General features: G+C 43.0%; 1 protein-coding gene across 1 annotated transcript; it reads right to left on the bottom strand.

Annotated features, from left to right (window-relative positions):
• Window positions 1–5,251: 5,251 nt before the first annotated feature.
• On the bottom strand, window positions 5,252–12,350 carry ndufa11 (NADH:ubiquinone oxidoreductase subunit A11). The gene is made up of 4 exons (XM_068319483.1): window positions 12,240–12,350; window positions 10,577–10,669; window positions 10,068–10,190; window positions 5,252–5,465 (listed from the first exon to the last, which is right to left on the bottom strand). The coding sequence occupies exons 1-4, from the start codon at window positions 12,316–12,318 to the stop codon at window positions 5,353–5,355; spliced, it is 408 nt and encodes a 135-aa protein (XP_068175584.1). The 5' UTR covers window positions 12,319–12,350; the 3' UTR covers window positions 5,252–5,352.
• Window positions 12,351–17,564: the final 5,214 nt, after the last annotated feature.

The following is a 17,564-nucleotide window of genomic DNA, read 5'->3' as shown; positions in this document are numbered from 1 at the left end:
ACCACTGACGTAGACGGATGTAACAGAGAATCGGGTAATTTTTCAAAATAAAACATCTTTCAGACTATGTAATATATAAAACGGAAGTAATGTAAATTATTTTTTCTTTCTGTGTGGCCCGGTACCAAATTACTCACGGACCGGTACCAGTCCGCTGCCCGGGCATTGAGAACCACTGCTTTACAGCGTTCAGTTTTTGCAAATTATCAGTCCTGAATTTGGCCACAAGGGGGCACCGCGTCTTTAGAGAGTCTGCTTGATGACGCTGGGTTCCAACTGTCTTCTTCGGTCCAACAGGATGACTGTAGAGCAGTTACCAAGCTTTAAGTAGCAAAGCACGGAAGAATAACAGAACACATACAGCGTGAGAATTAGTATTATTTTTGAAGAAATTTATATTTATTTTGTTGGATTATATTATGTTTATGTGAAGTCATGAAGAAGATGAGAAATGTAAAAAAAATTTGAATTTTTTAAATGTACAATTACAGTAGAACAAAAGCGAGTGAGGTTAAACAGGATATAAAATTCCCTCTCCTGTTCCTCTGACGACATGAACTAACATCCCTTTGTTTCAACATCACATAGCTCCGGTCATTATTGAGTGCTACTAAAAACATGGAGGAGGGCAAAATTGTTTTTATCACATCTTAAAATACAACATTCATTAAAGCAGCTTGATTAAAACTTTTGAATGATAAATGTATTAATTTGCTACATAAATTAAGTGGATTTGTGGGGGTAGAAAAGGTAGTATCTTGTTTTATTGTGGACGGATAAAAAATGGACTGTACTAATTCAAGGCTGTCAAGTCAAGGCTGTCAAGGAAGTCAAGGCTGTCCTGAACAGGAAGAAGCGGGCGTTCAGGAGCAAGAACGAGGAGGAGATGAGGAAGGCCCAGCAGGAAGTGAGACTCTTCCTGAGGGAAGCCAAGGAGGCATACAGGAGGAAGCTGGAGAAGCAGCTGGGACGCAACCAGGTGCGTGAGGTCTGGAATGGGATGAGAACCATCACCTGACACGGGAAAGGGCGCAGCACTGTGGAGGGGAATATTGAACGAGCGAATGAACTAAACAGCTTTTTCAATTGGTTCAGCTCCCCCACCACTCCCGGCTCCTCGTCCCGGGCCTCTTCCTGTCCTGCAAACTGCTCCACTTATGCTCCCTCCTCCTGTGCTTCCTCTCCTTCCACCCCTGCCACTTCTCCCGAGCCCACTCCAAGAACTGCGAAGCTCAACGGCCCCACCTCAACCACTGGACTTCCAACCTCGCCACAACCACCTGCTCCCACCACAACGGAGACCATCATCACTGCAGACCTGGTGACGACAACGCTGAGGAGGCTCCGTCCCTACAAGGCAGCTGGACCAGATAAGGTCTCCCCAAGACTCCTCCGAGCCTGTGCTTCGGAACTAGGGGACCCCCTGCAACAATTGTTCAACCTCAGTCTGCGGCTGGGGAGGGTCCCGTCACTGTGGAAGACCTCCTGCATTGTCCCTGTACCCAAGAAAGGACGCCCTACTGAGCTCAACGACCACCGACCGGTCGCTCTTACCTCCCACGTAATGAAGACCCTAGAGCGACTGGTCCTGGAGCTCATGCGTCCACAGGTGCAGGGTGCTATGGACCCTCTCCAGTTCGCCTATCAGGCCAAGGTTGGGGTTGACGACGCTGTCTTGTACCTCCTCCACCGCATACTCTCCTACCTGGACGCCGGGGGCTGTGCCGTCAGAGTGCTCTTCTTCGACTTTTCGAGTGCCTTCAACACCATCCAGCCCCGGCTCCTGCAGGATAAACTGACCTCCATGGCTGTGGACCCCTACCTCGTGAGCTGGATCACGGACTACCTAACGGACAGACCCCAGTACGTCCGTATGGGGGACTGTTTGTCTTCTATGGTGACCAGCAGCACAGGGGCGCCACAGGGGACCGTTCTATCCCCCATTCTCTTCACCCTCTTCACATCAGACTTCAAGCATAACTCTGATACATGCCACATACAGAAGTACTCCGATGACACCGCGATAGTGGCATGTATCCGGGAGGGTGATGAGGGGGGTACAGGGCATTGGTGGCTGACTTCGTGGAGTGGTGCCAACAGAACCAGCTCCAGCTCAACGTCTCCAAGACAAAGGAGATGGTTCTGGATTTCCGGCGGGCACCTCCCTCTCCACAGCCGGTGATCATCAAAGGCAGTGAGGTGGAGGTGGTAGGAAACTATAAGTACCTGGGACTGCAGCTAGACAGCAGTCTGGACTGGTCACTCAACTCGGACTGTGTGTACAAGAAGGGGCAGAGCAGGATGTACTTCCTGAGGAGGCTGGCCTCCTTCAACATCTGTCCTAAGCTCCTTCTCATGTTCTATCAGTCCGTAGTCTCCAGTGTGCTGTCATACACCATTGTGTGTTGGGGTGGGGGGGCCAGGAAAAGAGATGTGGACCGTCTGAACAGACTCATCCGCAGAGCGGGCTCAGTGGTCGGGCTGAGCCTGGACTCTGTGGAGACAGTTCTGGGGAGCAGGACCATGTCTAAAATTAAGGCTATCATGAACAACACCAGGCACCCCCTACACACAACCTTCTCCCAGCAGAGAAGCACCTTCAGCGGCAGACTGCTGACACACAGCGCCTCCACAGAGAGGCTGAGGTCCTCCTTCGTGCCCCGTGCCATCAGGGGGTACAATGACTCTCTCAGGAGGAGCGGGGGGGAGGTGGCGAGGTCAGCACGGGGTTGAAAATGGATTTAATTTAATTTAATTTAATTTAAATTTAATTTTATACTGTTTATATATATATATATATATATATATATATTTATTTAGTATACTGTTTTATATTTTAATTCAATTTTATACTGTTTAGATTTTATTTTATACTGTTTATATTTTAATACTGTAATATTTTTAAATTTTGTACTGTTTATATTTTAGTTATAGTTTAGTATATAAGTCCTGTTAGTGCTGCATGTGTCTGTCTGTTAGTGTAATGTATGTCTTGTGGTATGTCCTGTGATGTCAGTGTTTCTTTTTCTCTTGGTGTTTATCCAGTATTATTTGTTATGCAATGCCTGAGCAGTGGATATATGCAATTTCCTCAGGGATTATTAAAGTATCTATCTATCTATCTATCTATCTATCTATCTATCTATCTATCTATCTATCTATCTATCTATCTATCTATCTATCTATCTAATATAAGCCCTTCCTAGTCTGACTGACCATTCAGAAGCCAGCATTTACCCATTCACACACATACACACAATTATACATCTATCCATTTTCTGTAATCGCTTTATCTGCTGTTGGTGGTCACAGGGAGCTGAAAGCCTGTCCCAGCTGGCTTAGGGTGTGAAGCGGGAGAAATTCAGGGCGTGATGCCAGAGCCCCGCCTGACACAGAGACACAGACAACCACGCACGCACAGTCACAACTACAGTCAATTTGGGACCAACCAATTAACCTGAAGCGCATGTTTCTAGAGGCGGGAGGAAGCTGGAAACCCTAAGAGAACCCTTTGAGGTTAACCATAAATGAACCACAGCTAGTCTGTACCCGTTATGTTTCTAAATATTTGTTTTTATTTAGAAATTGAATAAGATAAGCATGTAAAGTGGGAACAATGTGTATTCCAACAATAGTATAACTGATGCGTTATAAACAAGGTTCAGCACCATGGCAACCCTTCATTAGTTGATGTAGCTAGTTAGCCCTTTCCCCACAGCTGTAGGCCCAGTGTAGCTCGTCCTCTGAGCTACTGGTCCAAGTCTTCATCTTCCTTTTTTTCTTCGTGAGAGGGGTGAAAAAAGTGAGTGTGAAGCTGCTGAGTGTTGTTAGGGGCTTTTTTTAAAATAAAGATTGATTCTTATTCTTCTCCTCCTCCCCAACCTCCTACTCCTCTTTGTCCCCATGAGGGCATACCCCATCAAAATCCCCTGAAGACTGTGTCCCAATCACTGAAAACAATTAAAAAATCACATAAAAAACTGGAGCACCAATGAAAATTAATTATTATAATAATGTGATACTTGACTGACTGCAAACCAAAGTAGTTTTAGTAAATGACTTCATATCAGTTCCATATAGTATAATCAGCGGGCCACAACCTTTTTTGGTGCCATCAGTGCGCTCACATTTGTGGATGTGGTGGCCATCAGTAAATGCTTCGGCCCTTCATCTTCATGTTTTTTTCTTTCAAAAAACTCAGAAGATTTGTCTTTTAATGCAGGGCGTTTTGGTCTCATGGTGCCAAAGCAGTTATGAAGGTAATTGACTCATTTGGTAGGTTGTCGCCAGATTTTACACAGAGCGGTCTCTGCACATGAGATTCACCTGAAGAGATAAACCCGCATTTACGTAGTACTCCTGATGTTGCCTTTTACATGCAGAGTTTGCGTTCTTTGAAGTCGAAAGGCTTTTCTGACCTATGAAAGTAGGTCATGGTAAAATTTTGAATTCAGGGGTTTCGCAGGATGTTGCACTGATTTGTTTTAGTACATACAAATATAGATTTGATTATAGAGACGTGAAATGAAAATATAACTGCTCATTCTGCTCATGAATGCTGGTTGATCTTGTTACATCTCTCTTCAAAGCAGTGATGTATTGTAATTGTTAGCATTTGTGTGTTCGTCAGTTAGTCCATTCGTCCACCAAGTATCTTTGCAAACGTTGCTGATGGAAAGATGAAACAAAAAGCACATTACTCGGGCGGCAGAAGGGATGAAAATGAGATGACGACCTTGAGAAAGCTTGGTTATGGTCAGATTTTAACTTTTGTACACTCAGGAACAGGATTCTTCTGGTTCTTCTTAAGATTGACAACTGCTTTCTTGTTAAATTTCATTGCTTCTGCTCATTTCAGGATACCACATGTACAAATCTCTTATTGGTAGAACATTTCTGGAACAACTTGTCAGGCTTTAAACCGAGCCACAACAGCATCTGCTGATCATGAATTCTATTTACTGTACATGTGGGAAGACTGGCTGTTCACCTTTTGCCTTTGTAATAGTTTTCCATTGGTTTGATACATAATTTGTCGTGCATTTGCAAAGTTTCGGTAGGAATTTCAGCTATATTTTTGATATATTTGACATGTACTATGTACATTCAAAAAGTATGTTTTAAGTCTTTGCAGTAGTTTTCATGAGATAAATGTGAATGTTAAAGCATTTCCCTTAGTGCTTTATTTTCAGTACATATGAAATTTTTTACATGTTTATGCCAACTAGTTCTGAATATCTCCAACAGTCTCACATCAAGCACTTCATGTTAAAAAAAATACTGTATTTTTTAACATTATAACTTTATTACAATAGTATTTTTTACAACAAAGCCAAGCCATCATCTTCCTCTTTACAGCTTTGGAGGCCCAGATATTGTCCAGCCCTCATGTTTGCCAACTTTAGTGAAGTAGGCCAGGGTACCCAGACCCATACATGCTGTCGTACCAGTCATAGCATTGTGGGCTGGGAGTGGAAACACAAAGATATGCTTCAGTTAGAAAGGGTAACAATGAAGCTATTCAAACTATACATATACATGTGTTTGAACACACACACATGCACGCACACAGAGTATAAAATGCAACTCGAAACAGAATGTGATGATTTGAATAAGATTGGCTTCATTTATTTGAAAATAGCACAGACAATTTGTTTTTCATCTGATTCGTCTGTTTTGAATTTGATGCCATCAACATGTTTCTAAAAGGTTTGACAATGGCAACAACAGCTGCTGCTGCTGCTGCTGCTGCTTTACTCCAGGGAGACACTAAAACCCAATAGTGACTTATACCATTCAGGGCTTGTCATATAATCAGACTCAGTTATGCAGAACTGCTGTACTTGTACAGAGGCATGTTTCAGAACATTAATACAACACAGCAAAGATCACTGACTGTACACAAATGCATCCATGATGCGTACAACGGACTACAGTACAGACATCACTGAATCATATGCCCTGAGTTCATGAAGTTCTTGCTAAACATGAAACCTGACCAACATCTATAAACACGGTACTATACTATTTCTAAATTTAGGGAAGAAATCCCAAGTATGCTTAATCTAATCCCACTATTGAACTACACAGCGGGTCATTTTCTGAACTCAGTTAATGCTAGCCCATCTCAAATTGATGAGTTTGTTGATGTTACTTCAGACTCTCTGCGAAAAACCTTAGATTTAATTGCTCCACTAAAAAATAAGACTATAAAACAGGGGATGCGAGCTCCCTGGTTTAATTCTCATACCCACCAATTAAAGCAAGAATCCCGACAACTTGAGAGGAAATGGCGTTCTACTAAATTAGAAGAATACCGCACTGCTTGGCATGATGGTTTACATAAATACAGGAAGGCACTTCGTTCCGCTAGAGCAGCCTATTATTCATCATTAATCGAGGACAATAGAAACAATCACAGATTCTTGTTCAGTACTGTATCCAGGCTGACAAAGAACCACAGTGCATTTGTGCCTAGTATTCCATCAAGTCTCCACAGCAATGATTTTATTAATTTCTTCAATAATAAGATCCTGCTCATCAGAGACAAAATTAATGATGTCCTATCCTCAAACTCTGGTCCTTCTTTAGGTCCCTTAGAAAACACACAGCTGACTCCTGAACCCTTTGGTTCCATGGATGTCTTTTCTCCAATACAGATTAGTCAACTGATTAAAATAATCTCCTCAGCTAAACCATCCTCCTGTCTGTTAGATCCAATTCCAACTAAACTCATCAAAGAAGCCTTACCTTTACTTGGCAACCACTTCCTTAATATAATTAACATGTCTTTATCTACTGGATATGTACCACGGTCCTTTAAAGTAGCTGTAATTGAGCCACTTCTCAAAAAACCTAACCTGGACCCTACTGTTCTAAATAATTATCGACCCATCTCAAATCTCCCATTTTTATCTAAGATCTTGGAGAAAATAGTCGCTAATCAGTTATGTGATTTCCTTAAATCCAACAGTTTATTCGAGAATTTCCAGTCAGGTTTCAGGGAACATCATAGTACGGAAACAGCACTTGTCAAGGTTAGCAACGACCTTCTAACCGCTTCAGACAGAGGACTTGTTTCTATACTGGTTCTCTTGGACCTCAGTGCGGCGTTTGACACAATTGACCACAATATTCTTCTGGCACGTCTGGACCAAACCATTGGTATTCAGGGATCAGCACTGATGTGGTTTAAGTCCTATTTAACTGACCGTTCCCAGTTTGTTCACATTAATAACAACTCCTCTCAGTCAACTACAGTTAGTTATGGAGTTCCTCAAGGCTCGGTTCTTGGTCCAATACTGTTTATCTTGTACATGCTTCCTCTGGGTAATTTGATAAGGAAACACTCCATCAACTTCCATTGTTATGCCGATGATACGCAATTATATCTCTCGATTAAACCTGACGAAGTCAGCCAGTTATGCAAATTACAGGCGTGTATCAAAGGGATTAAAGATTGGATGACGAATAACTTTTTGCATCTCAATTCTGATAAAACTGAGGTTGTTGTGCTCGGCCCAAAAACTGTTAGGGATGTAGTGCCCAGTGATGTAATTACCTTGGATGGCATCACGTTTGAGGCCAAAACCACTGCGAGGAACCTAGGTGTCATCTTTGATCAGGATCTCTCGTTTAACACACACATTAAGCAGGTTTCTAGAACGGCCTTTTTCCATCTCCGAAACATTGCTAAAATCAGGCATATTTTAAAACGGAGTGATGCAGAGAAATTAATCCATGCTTTCATCACTTCCAGACTAGATTACTGTAACGCACTTTTCTCAGGCTGCCCCAAAAAGTCGCTGAAGACTCTTCAACTAATTCAGAATGCTGCCGCCCGTGTTCTGACCAGGACCAGTGCCAGGGACCATATTTCTCCTGTGCTGGCTTCTCTGCACTGGCTTCCTGTGAAAGCTAGGATAGATTTTAAAATACTCCTCCTCACTTACAAAGCCCTTCGTGGCCAGGCACCGACCTACCTGAAGGAACTTTTAGTTCCTTATAATCCATCTAGAGCATTACGCTCTCAGCATACTGGCCTACTGGTGGTTCCTAGAATTTATAAAAGTAAGACGGGGGCTAGAGCCTTTTGCTATCAAGCCCCTCTATTGTGGAACCACCTCCCCACCTCAGTTCGGGGGGCAGACACCCTCTCACTATTTAAGACTAGACTTAAAACTTTTCTTTTTCATAAATTTTACAATTAATGGCAACTTAGGTTACTACGTTTATATTCATATAGACCTACACTGCTGGAGACTCAACATCCAGACTCACTGAGTTCCTCTCTCCTCTCTCTTCTCTCCAACCATCTCTGTTACTCCTCCTCCTCTCTGACCTCACTCTTCAAGTCTCCAATCACACCGTACTAACTAAACTTCTTCCCTGGAGTCTCTGTGCTCTATGTTCTCCCAGGTTTTTCTCAGGTTCACCCCTCATCCGCCCATCTGCTATGGACCTGCTCTTCCCATCCCACCAGTACCACCCCTAACCTAATTATCGGCTGGGGTCCGGCTTCCTTTTTCCTCCGCGCCACCATACTGTTCCACCCCTCATCCGCCCATCCGCTGTGGACCATCTGCTGTGGACCTGCACCTCCCATCCACCATTATCACCCCCCACCTATCCATCGACTGGGGTCCTGCTGCCTGTCTTCCTTGGTGTCATCTTACTTTTCCACCCCTCATCCGCCCAGCCGCCGTGGACCTTCCTCTGTGGACCTGCACCTCCGAGCCCACCAGTATCACCCCCATCTCTCCATGTGCTGTGCACCTTATCCTCCAAGCCCACCAGTACCACCCCTCAACTATCCATCGGCTGGGGTCCTGCTTCCTTTCTTCCTCCGTGCCGCCATACAGTCATCCACACAGCTGTAATTGTGCCTTGACTTTAGCAACCTTAACCATATTGATACTGTCTCTATCTGGCCTATCTGTCACTCTCTCTCTGTCTCTCTCTCTCTGATGCTGTTCTTGTCTTCCTTTGATTTCTTTTCCACCCAACCGGTCGAGGTGGATGGCCGCCCAAAAGAGTCTGGGTCCTGCCCGGAGTTTCTTCCTCATGGAGGGAGTTTTTCCCCGCCACTGTCGCTTATGCTTGCTCTGGAGGGTTCAGTTGGGTTTCTCTGTCTCTTAAAGCGCTTTGAAATGTCTGTTGTCATGATTAAGCGCTATATAAATAAAACTTGATTGATTGATTGATTGACGGTAATCGTACAGGAAGTCTGGGTCTGCATTCTGTATCGTTATTTGTGCTAATAAACACTACAAACTAGAGTAACTACAAGACTCCAGAAACATGGGTGAAAGTGAAAACCATCCAAGACGAGGTGTGTGCAAATCAGCTGGCAGGCATCTTTACAGACATGTTCAACATGTCACTGCTATGGTCTGTAGTCTCCATGTGTTTCAAGGGAACCACCAAACTTGTTCCCAAGAAACCACAATTCCAATGACTGCCGCCCAGGAGCACTTAACTCCACCATCAGGAAGTGCTTGGAGCAGTTAATCAAACTATTCATCACCTACTCCCTCTCAGACTGACTGGACACACTTCAGGTTTCCTGGAGGCCGACCCCTGTTCTACTGGTTGGAACTAGAACTAGAGACCCAGAACTCTGGAGGAGATGAAGTCCTCCATCAGGAAGGAAGGTCAAACATTTCACTTTCACAGCACTTGTTCCAAAACATTTCAAAATACATACAGTATGCTCATTTACTCATCTCTCAAATTAGATTATGTCATCTAGATAAGTGTAATTTCATCTAGATATGTGCAATTTCCTCTGGGGTTAATAAAGTATCTATCGAAAGAAACGCTCATGCAAAACAACTGGATAAAAAAAATTATGTGCTTGAGGCATGTCATCATGTGGCATATCTGCGATTTGACTGTTGCTGCAAAGGAAAAAAAGATACCATAACATCCTCCATTGTTGTGTTTCCCATTTGTCTCCCAGGAGTGATACATTTATAGAAAACAAAAGCAGCAGCAGCAGCAACAGCAGGAAAGGCAGAGATTTTGTTGATGGAGTGAATGAATAAAATTCAAAGTATCTTTCTTACTTCTAGCTCCCAAGAAGATCCCAGAGGCACAGCCTCCAATGAAATAATTCAGCGGGTCATCCGGAGCTCCACGAGCCTGAGCACTGAGGCATGTTGTCATGCCAAAAATGGCTCCCATGGTAGCTAGGACAACACAGACAGCAACAGAACATATATATACACACACACACACACACACACACACACACACACACACACACACACACACACACACACACACACACACACACACACACACACACATATATATATATAAACATATATACAAGAAAAAACAGATGAACTATTTGGACTTGAATGAACACTACATTAAGGCATTTGAATTAAACCGTGGAATACCTGAAATTCATAATAGAGAACACTACAGTGTATACTGGAGTGTGTTTTAATACAGTGTTGCCCCTCATGTTCTTTTAATAATGTTTGTGACTGAAACATTGTGCAATTTCCTCCGGGATTAATAAAATATATATCTATCAACATTGGCACTTTTTTAAACACATATTTACCCATAGTTACAGTTGTGTTCGTAACTCTCTGTAGTGCTTCCAACGCTGAATTAGGGTGGAATGCAACCATGTGATAGGTAGAACCCACCAGGCCTGAAAACACACAAACAAATGACTAAACAACAAATGATATATGCTTCCATATTTCGATGGAGACAAAGTGAAATGTCTGTAGTAGTAGGAAATGTGTAAGGACATATAAAGTGGTTTGAGACTCAATTTAAATGATGATGTGATACTGTTCATGTGTTGTAGCTGGAACTATGCAATACTTGATGTAAGAGACTGATGCCTTTGTATTCATTTGTGTCTGGTAGTGTCTTCAGCATGTTTTTATTTGTGTGTGTGTGATCAGAAATCCTTTCAGAGAGACTGTGGGTATTGGGACGTGGGACAGCGTCCAATACAGTAATGTTCACCTGGATGAAACCATGGCTGGCATTTTTTCCAGACACAGAGGGAAGAATCCTGGTTAACTTTTTGCCAACTGCATGTCGGTGAACAGCATAAGTTAAGTACAGTGATACCTCTGTACTCGACCGCCTCTATACTCGACCAAATCGGTGCTCGACCAAAAAATTCGAGTACAAAATGTATCGGACCCCGAACAGATTTTCGGTACTCGACTAACCGAGTCGACCCGAACGCGCTCCTCGGCCAGCGGGTAAGCGTCAGTTCGACTCAGACCGCCAGCGGAGTAACACGTACGCAAATTACGTACGCAAAGACGTACGGAAATTATAGCAAAATATGAAAGTGGTGTACGAGTGTCCGACCTCGCGTCGCAGTACGAAATGGCAAAGTCAACCATTTCCACTATCTTGAAGCAGAAGCAACTGACAATGGACAGGTTCCTTCTTAAAGAATAGAGGAAGGCTACTGCCCAGCCAGATTCACCTCTACGGAAGAGAGAGAGAAGGGAGGAAACCCCTGGAGGCGCGTTACCTAGCGTCATCATGGAAGGGATTCCCCTTCCATGATGATGCTAGTGCCATCAACCACTCTCCAAAACGTAAGTAAATTATACAAAATGGTTTATAATGCTTTATCTTTATTGTGTACTGCTTGTGCACATTTACGTATTCATTGTTGTTTAGATACACGTTCTTATAATATTTTAGGTATTTTTCTAAATGGTAAGAACGGATTAAAATACTTTCCATTATTTCTTATGGGAAAATTGGTTTCGGTGGTCGAACAAATCGGTGCTCGACCACCACCTCAGAACGGATTATGGTCGAGTACAGAGGTATCACTGTACCTCCTCTGTCCCTTTTCTCCTTGCAAACACGAAGAAAAGCTCTGACCGAACACATCCAAAAAGCAAATCTGATGTGAGGCATTATTTCCCACTTCCCGTACCAGCAGCAGAATAGAAAGTGAAGCGAGTATGTTATTTTCTAAAAGATGGTTTTGATTCCATGTACACTGATGGGACGAAATTGTGTCTTAATTCACTCAGGACAGTCACCCAGTTGTTAGACATTTGTTCAGATATACGAGAATGTGTTTATCTCTGTTGTCATTTAACCGTACTGTAGCTATCCTGCTTAGCTATCTGAATACAGTACTGCTAGCATTAGCTCTGATGCTCAGTAAATGAAGACAAACACACAGCCCAGCGGAGCAACGCACAGCTTTGTCTGTTGTTGTTGATATTTACCTAAAAGCGTGGCCGATTTGGTGATAATCCATGTTCTCTGGACGCAATCTGTGCCCTCTGGTACGTCCCAGTACCCCATCTTGGACTCCGCAAGGACACAACGGAAGGAAATGTAGTCTCGCGAGAAATATATTTCTTCTTCTTCTGTTTGGTTTAATGGCAGTTTACCCCCTTCGTGTCTGGAGCATTACCGCCACCTACTGAATCTACATTGGAACTGGAGATTAGGCAGTTACAGACTAGAACCCCTTAGTGACGGATCCTCCTAAATTCTGTCCATTAACCTTGTTTCCCCCATAAAGTCCATCAGCCGCCCCAGTCTTGCACTGTTATCAACTTTTAGCAGGTTTCCTAAATTAAACGGTTCCTTATCCTTCTCCATCATTGCATTCAAGGTCTTCCTCTCCTCTTTATATGTTGCACAGACTCCGTAACCCCACACTGTTCCCATTTCCCATCTGTGTGTTTACCAATTTTATACAATGTTTCATTCAACCTTGCCCGATCCTTAACCAAGATAATGATGTTTCTTCCTTCCGGTTCCTTCCAATCCTTCTTCCCTCTCCCACCTGTCTCTGTATTGAAAATAAATGCCTGCACGTTTCTGCCAACACCTAGTATTCTTGCCACTGTTTCTTTATTCTAATTTTTCCTGTATGGATATATGCTGCAGCCCCAGTTCGGCCAGTACAGTATCTGGGTCTTTTGATCCATCTGTGAATATCATTTGATTATTGTCATATTTCTCTTCCAAGTGTTTCAAGGCTATGAACCCAGCTGTGCTTTGTCTCTTGATTTCCTTAAGAAGTTTCTTAATTTCCCAATTTACTTCTGGCATCACAAAAAACCATGGGGGAATCCTTGATACTGGAACCGTTTTACCTACTTGAAGGCTTAACCCTGCCCTTTCTGCAGCTCTATTCCCAATTCTACCAAAACTGGCTGCACTGCTGTTTTCATACTCCCAACAGTCCCTCAGGATATTCTTTATGGGGTGATCCTCTCCGTGCCCCTTTATATTAATCCAATATGCTAACATGATTTTCTTCTTCTTTTCCTTTCGGCTTTTCCCTTCAGGGGTCGCCACAGCGAATCAATTTCCTCCATCTAGCCCTGTCCTTTGAATGCTCTTCTCTCACACCAACTACCTTCATGTCTTCCCTCATTACATCCATAAACCTCCTCTTTGGTCTTCCTCTAGGCCTCCTGCCTGGCAGTTCAAAACTGAACATCCTTCTACCAATATGTTCACTATCTCTCCTCTGGACATGTCCAAACCATCTCAGTCTGGTCTCTCTGACTTTATCTCCAAAACCTCTAACATGTGCTGTCCCTCTGATGTACTCATTCCTGATCCTATCCATCCTGGTCACTCCCAGAGAGAACCTCAGCATCTTCATCTCTGCTACCTCCAGCTCTGTCTCCTGTCTTTTCTTCAGTGACACTGTCTCTAGACCAAACAACATCGCTGGTCTCACCACAGTTTTGTACACCTTTCCTTTCAGACTTCCTCATACAATACCACAGTTCCTCTCTGGGCACCCTGTCATAAGCTTTCTCCAGATCTACAAAAACACAATGCAGCTCCCTCTGGCCTTCTCTGTACTTCTCTATCAACATCCTCAAAGCAAATACTGCATCTGTAGTACTCTTTTTTGGGATGAAACCGTACTGCTGCAAACAAATGATCACTTCTGCCCTTAGTCTAGCTTCCACTACTCTTTCCCATAACTTCATTGTATGGCTCATCAGCTTTATTCCTCTGTAGTTGCCACAACTCTGCACATCTCCCTTGTTCTTAAAAATGGGCACCAGCACACTTCTCCTCCATTCCTCAGGCATCTTCTCACTATCTAAGATCCTGTTGAACAACCCAGTCAGAAACTCTACTGCCACCTCTCCTAGACACTTCCAAACCTCTACAGGTATATCATCAGGACCGACTGCCTTTCCACTCTTCATCCTCTTCAGTGCCCTCCTCACTTCATCCTGACTAATCTTTGCTACATCCTGGTCCACAACAGTCACCTCTTCTAGTCTTTGTTCTCTCTCATTTTCCACGTTCATCAACTCTTCGAAGTACTCTTTCCATCTTCCCATCACACTACTGGCACCTGTCAATAGACTTCCATCTCTATCCTTAATTACCCTAACCTGCTGCACGTCCTTCCCATCTCTATCTCTCTGTCTTGCCAACCGGTATAGATCAGTCTCTCCCTCCTTACTGTCCAACCTAGCATACAAGTCCTCATAAGCTTCTTGTTTGGCCTTTGCCACCTCTACCTTCACCTTACGCTGCATCTCCCTGTACTCCTGTCTACTCTCCTCAGTCCTCTCAGTGTCCCACTTCCTCTTGGCTAACCTCTTTCTCTGTATACACTCCTGTACCTCCTCATTCCACCACCAAGTCTCCTTATCTACTTTCCTTCCAGATGACACACCAAGTACTCTCCTACCTGTCTCCCTGATCACATTAGCTGTAGTTGTCCAGTCATCTGGAAGCACCTCCTGACCACCCAGAGCATGTCTTAACCCCTTCCTAAAAGTCATGCAACACTCTTCCTTTTTCAGCTTCCACCATTTCGTCTTCTGCTCTGCCTTTGCCCTCTTCATCTTCCTCACCACCAGAGTCATCCTACACACCACCATCCTATGCTGTTTGGCTACACTCTCACCTACCACTACTTTACAGTCACTGATCTCTTTCAGGTTACACCGTCTACACAAGATGTAGTCTACCTGTGTGCTCCTACCGCCACTCTTATAGGTCACTCTATGTTCCTGCCTCTTCTGGAAGAAAGTATTCACTACAGCCATTTCCATCCTTTTTGCAAAGTCAACTACCACCTGTCCTTCTGCGTTCCTCTCCTGGATACCGAACCTGCCCATCACCTCCTCATTACCTCTGTTTCCTGCACCAACATATTCTCAACCCTTGAGCTTGCTGCACCTCTAATTTCTTCAAATGAGTATCTGCGGCCGACATATATGCTATACACCCATAGTCTAATGTGACTCTCATCACGGCTTTTTAAATCCCTAACAGTGACATTCTTGAGGCTCCCCAGTCCCTTCCAGCTACACACTTTAATAAATTATTCACTTTTTTGCATTTATTAACAAGCCTGTCTATATGCTGTCTCCGAGTTATTTTTTCATCAATCCACAACCCCAGAAATCTTACTGTTTCAACCTGTTCTATTTTTTGGCCATATAGATATAAGTCCACTTCCTTACGTCTTCTTGCAAAGCATATTGTCGGTGTCTTGCTCACTGAGAATTTAAATCCCCAACATTCTGCCCACCGTTCTACTCTCCGAATAGCCCTCTGCAGTTTCTGCTGTAAATATAGTATATTTCTATCAGCTTTTTTCTATTAGTTTTAGCATTTGGAGTTAGGTTTTCAGAGCTATGTACCCTGACAAACGTCTTTGCTAGAACCTCTGCTCTATCTTTCCCCACTATTATTTGGTTATCGACCCGTAGCCCTAGGATTTCGTAGTTTCTGTTTATTCCGCTCATTTTCCTTATCATTCCCCACATTTCTGTTAATTTTGCTTCTCGCCCTATCGTATTACAGTACTGTCTCCATGAAGTCCTCTTTGCTTGGCGTATAACTCTGCGCACTATTGCCTGTGCTCTCTTGTACTTAGTCAACGATTCCAGAGTATGGTGCTTTTTTAGTTTCCTAAATGCTCTATTTCTTTCCTTGATTGCTCTGCTACAGTCTTCATTCCACCATGGCATGCTCTTTCTTGGTCTTTTTCCCTTCATCTGCGGAATTGACTTTTCTGCTGCTATCCTTATTGCTCCCACCACTTTCTCATTAAACTCATCCTCATTCGTTATTCTTTCCTCATCTATTTCCTCACATTTACTTTCACGTATTTCTCTGAATCTTTCCCAATTAGCACTTTCTAGCTTCCACTTTGGCAGTCTGTCCTCACTATCCTGTATTGGACTAATTCCTATTTTGATTATTATTGGATAATGATCACTCCCCATAGTTGTGCATTTTAATACGTCCCATGTACTAATTCCCGCCATCCCAGCCAACATTAAAGTGAGATCTATTGCACTTTCCGTATTCCTAGAGGTATTGTATCAAGTGCCTCTGCCGTCATTTAAACACACCATCTCGCTATCATCTATGAATTCTTCTATTATTTTCCCATTGAAGTCTGTATTCATACTCCCCCATAAAGTGTTGTTAGCATTAAAATCCCCACACCATACTACACTCCCTTCCACCTGTCCGCCTGCTTCATGAAGTACCTGCCTGGACAATCTATTTCCTGGATTATAGTAGTTTATTATTGTCACACTATTAGTTTCTGTCCATATTCTTAGTACTATTGATTCATGTTTATCACTTGATTTTTCTACCCTATAGTTCACTCCTCTTTTAATAAATGTGGCCACTCCTCCCCCACTTCTATCTTCTCTATCATTTCTTACTGCAGATTACCCATTTAACGCAAAAAATACCACTGTGGCTTTGTGGTGGAAAGTTTTTAATACAATAAAATAATACAGTAAAATAATATAATAATAAAATAATATCATCTAATTGAACCAAAGATCGGGAGTGTTGTGTGTGTCATATTATTCAGCGCTTGTGAAGGTGGCCCCAGGATGTCTCGAGGTCATGAAGACGCTGCATGAAGATAATTACTGTTAGACCATATATGGAAATGCTTGCATGACTGTGGGTATCCTTGGAAGAAGTTAGACACTGACAGAAGCAGCTGGCCAGATCATTTCATATACTGTACTTGAAATTAGAATGTATGTTTCTGCACAGGGTCATCCAAAGACTGTCTGCAGCAGATCCTCACAGGGTTCGCGTGACTCATTATGCTATGTCATCAAATAGTTTTGTGAAACTGTCGACTTGATATTTTTGGTAACGTCTGGAGGTCATGACGTACCAACTGAAAGCCCGTAAAGAACTGGTTGAAAGCAGAGGGCCCGAGGTTAATACCTTCCCCTAGTCACACCTTTAGGGTATAAAAAGATATGTGATCCATTTCCTAGTTTGTACTTGAAGTTTTTTCCTGTACCCAGAATATTCTGCAACAACACACCGGAGGACTTTTTCATCGTCTCCAGAGCTCTCATCATGCTTAGATAAGTATTTGTTAAACTTGTTTGTTTGTTGAACCTGTCTGTCTGTCAATATCATCGATGATATTATTGGACTCATATTCAACCTGCGGATGATATTATTGTACTGCTACTCAACCTATACATGATTTGAATTGACAAACAAAACCCCCACCAAAAAGTGGCGTCACGAACAGGATCCCACTTCTGACACCACAG

This window comes from Antennarius striatus, chromosome 7 (genome assembly GCF_040054535.1).
Source record: "Antennarius striatus isolate MH-2024 chromosome 7, ASM4005453v1, whole genome shotgun sequence".
In the NCBI taxonomy this organism is placed as follows: domain Eukaryota; kingdom Metazoa; phylum Chordata; class Actinopteri; order Lophiiformes; family Antennariidae; genus Antennarius; species Antennarius striatus.
The sequence above is the reverse complement of the archived record's forward strand: the minus strand, read 5'-3'. Positions and strand labels throughout refer to the sequence as shown.

What these genes read in the sequence shown, in the direction of transcription:
- ndufa11 (XM_068319483.1), bottom strand. Translation starts at nt 12,318, where the DNA reads ATGGGGTACTGGGACGTACCAGAGGGCACAGATTGCGTCCAGAGAACA. An exon ending in GAACACAACTGTAACTATGG is followed by an intron (nt 10,191 to 10,576) that starts GTAAATATGTGT and finishes GTGTTGTCCTAG; the next exon opens with CTACCATGGGAGCCATTTTT. An exon ending in GATCTTCTTGGGAGCTAGAA is followed by an intron (nt 5,466 to 10,067) that starts GTAAGAAAGATA and finishes TTCCACTCCCAG; the next exon opens with CCCACAATGCTATGACTGGT.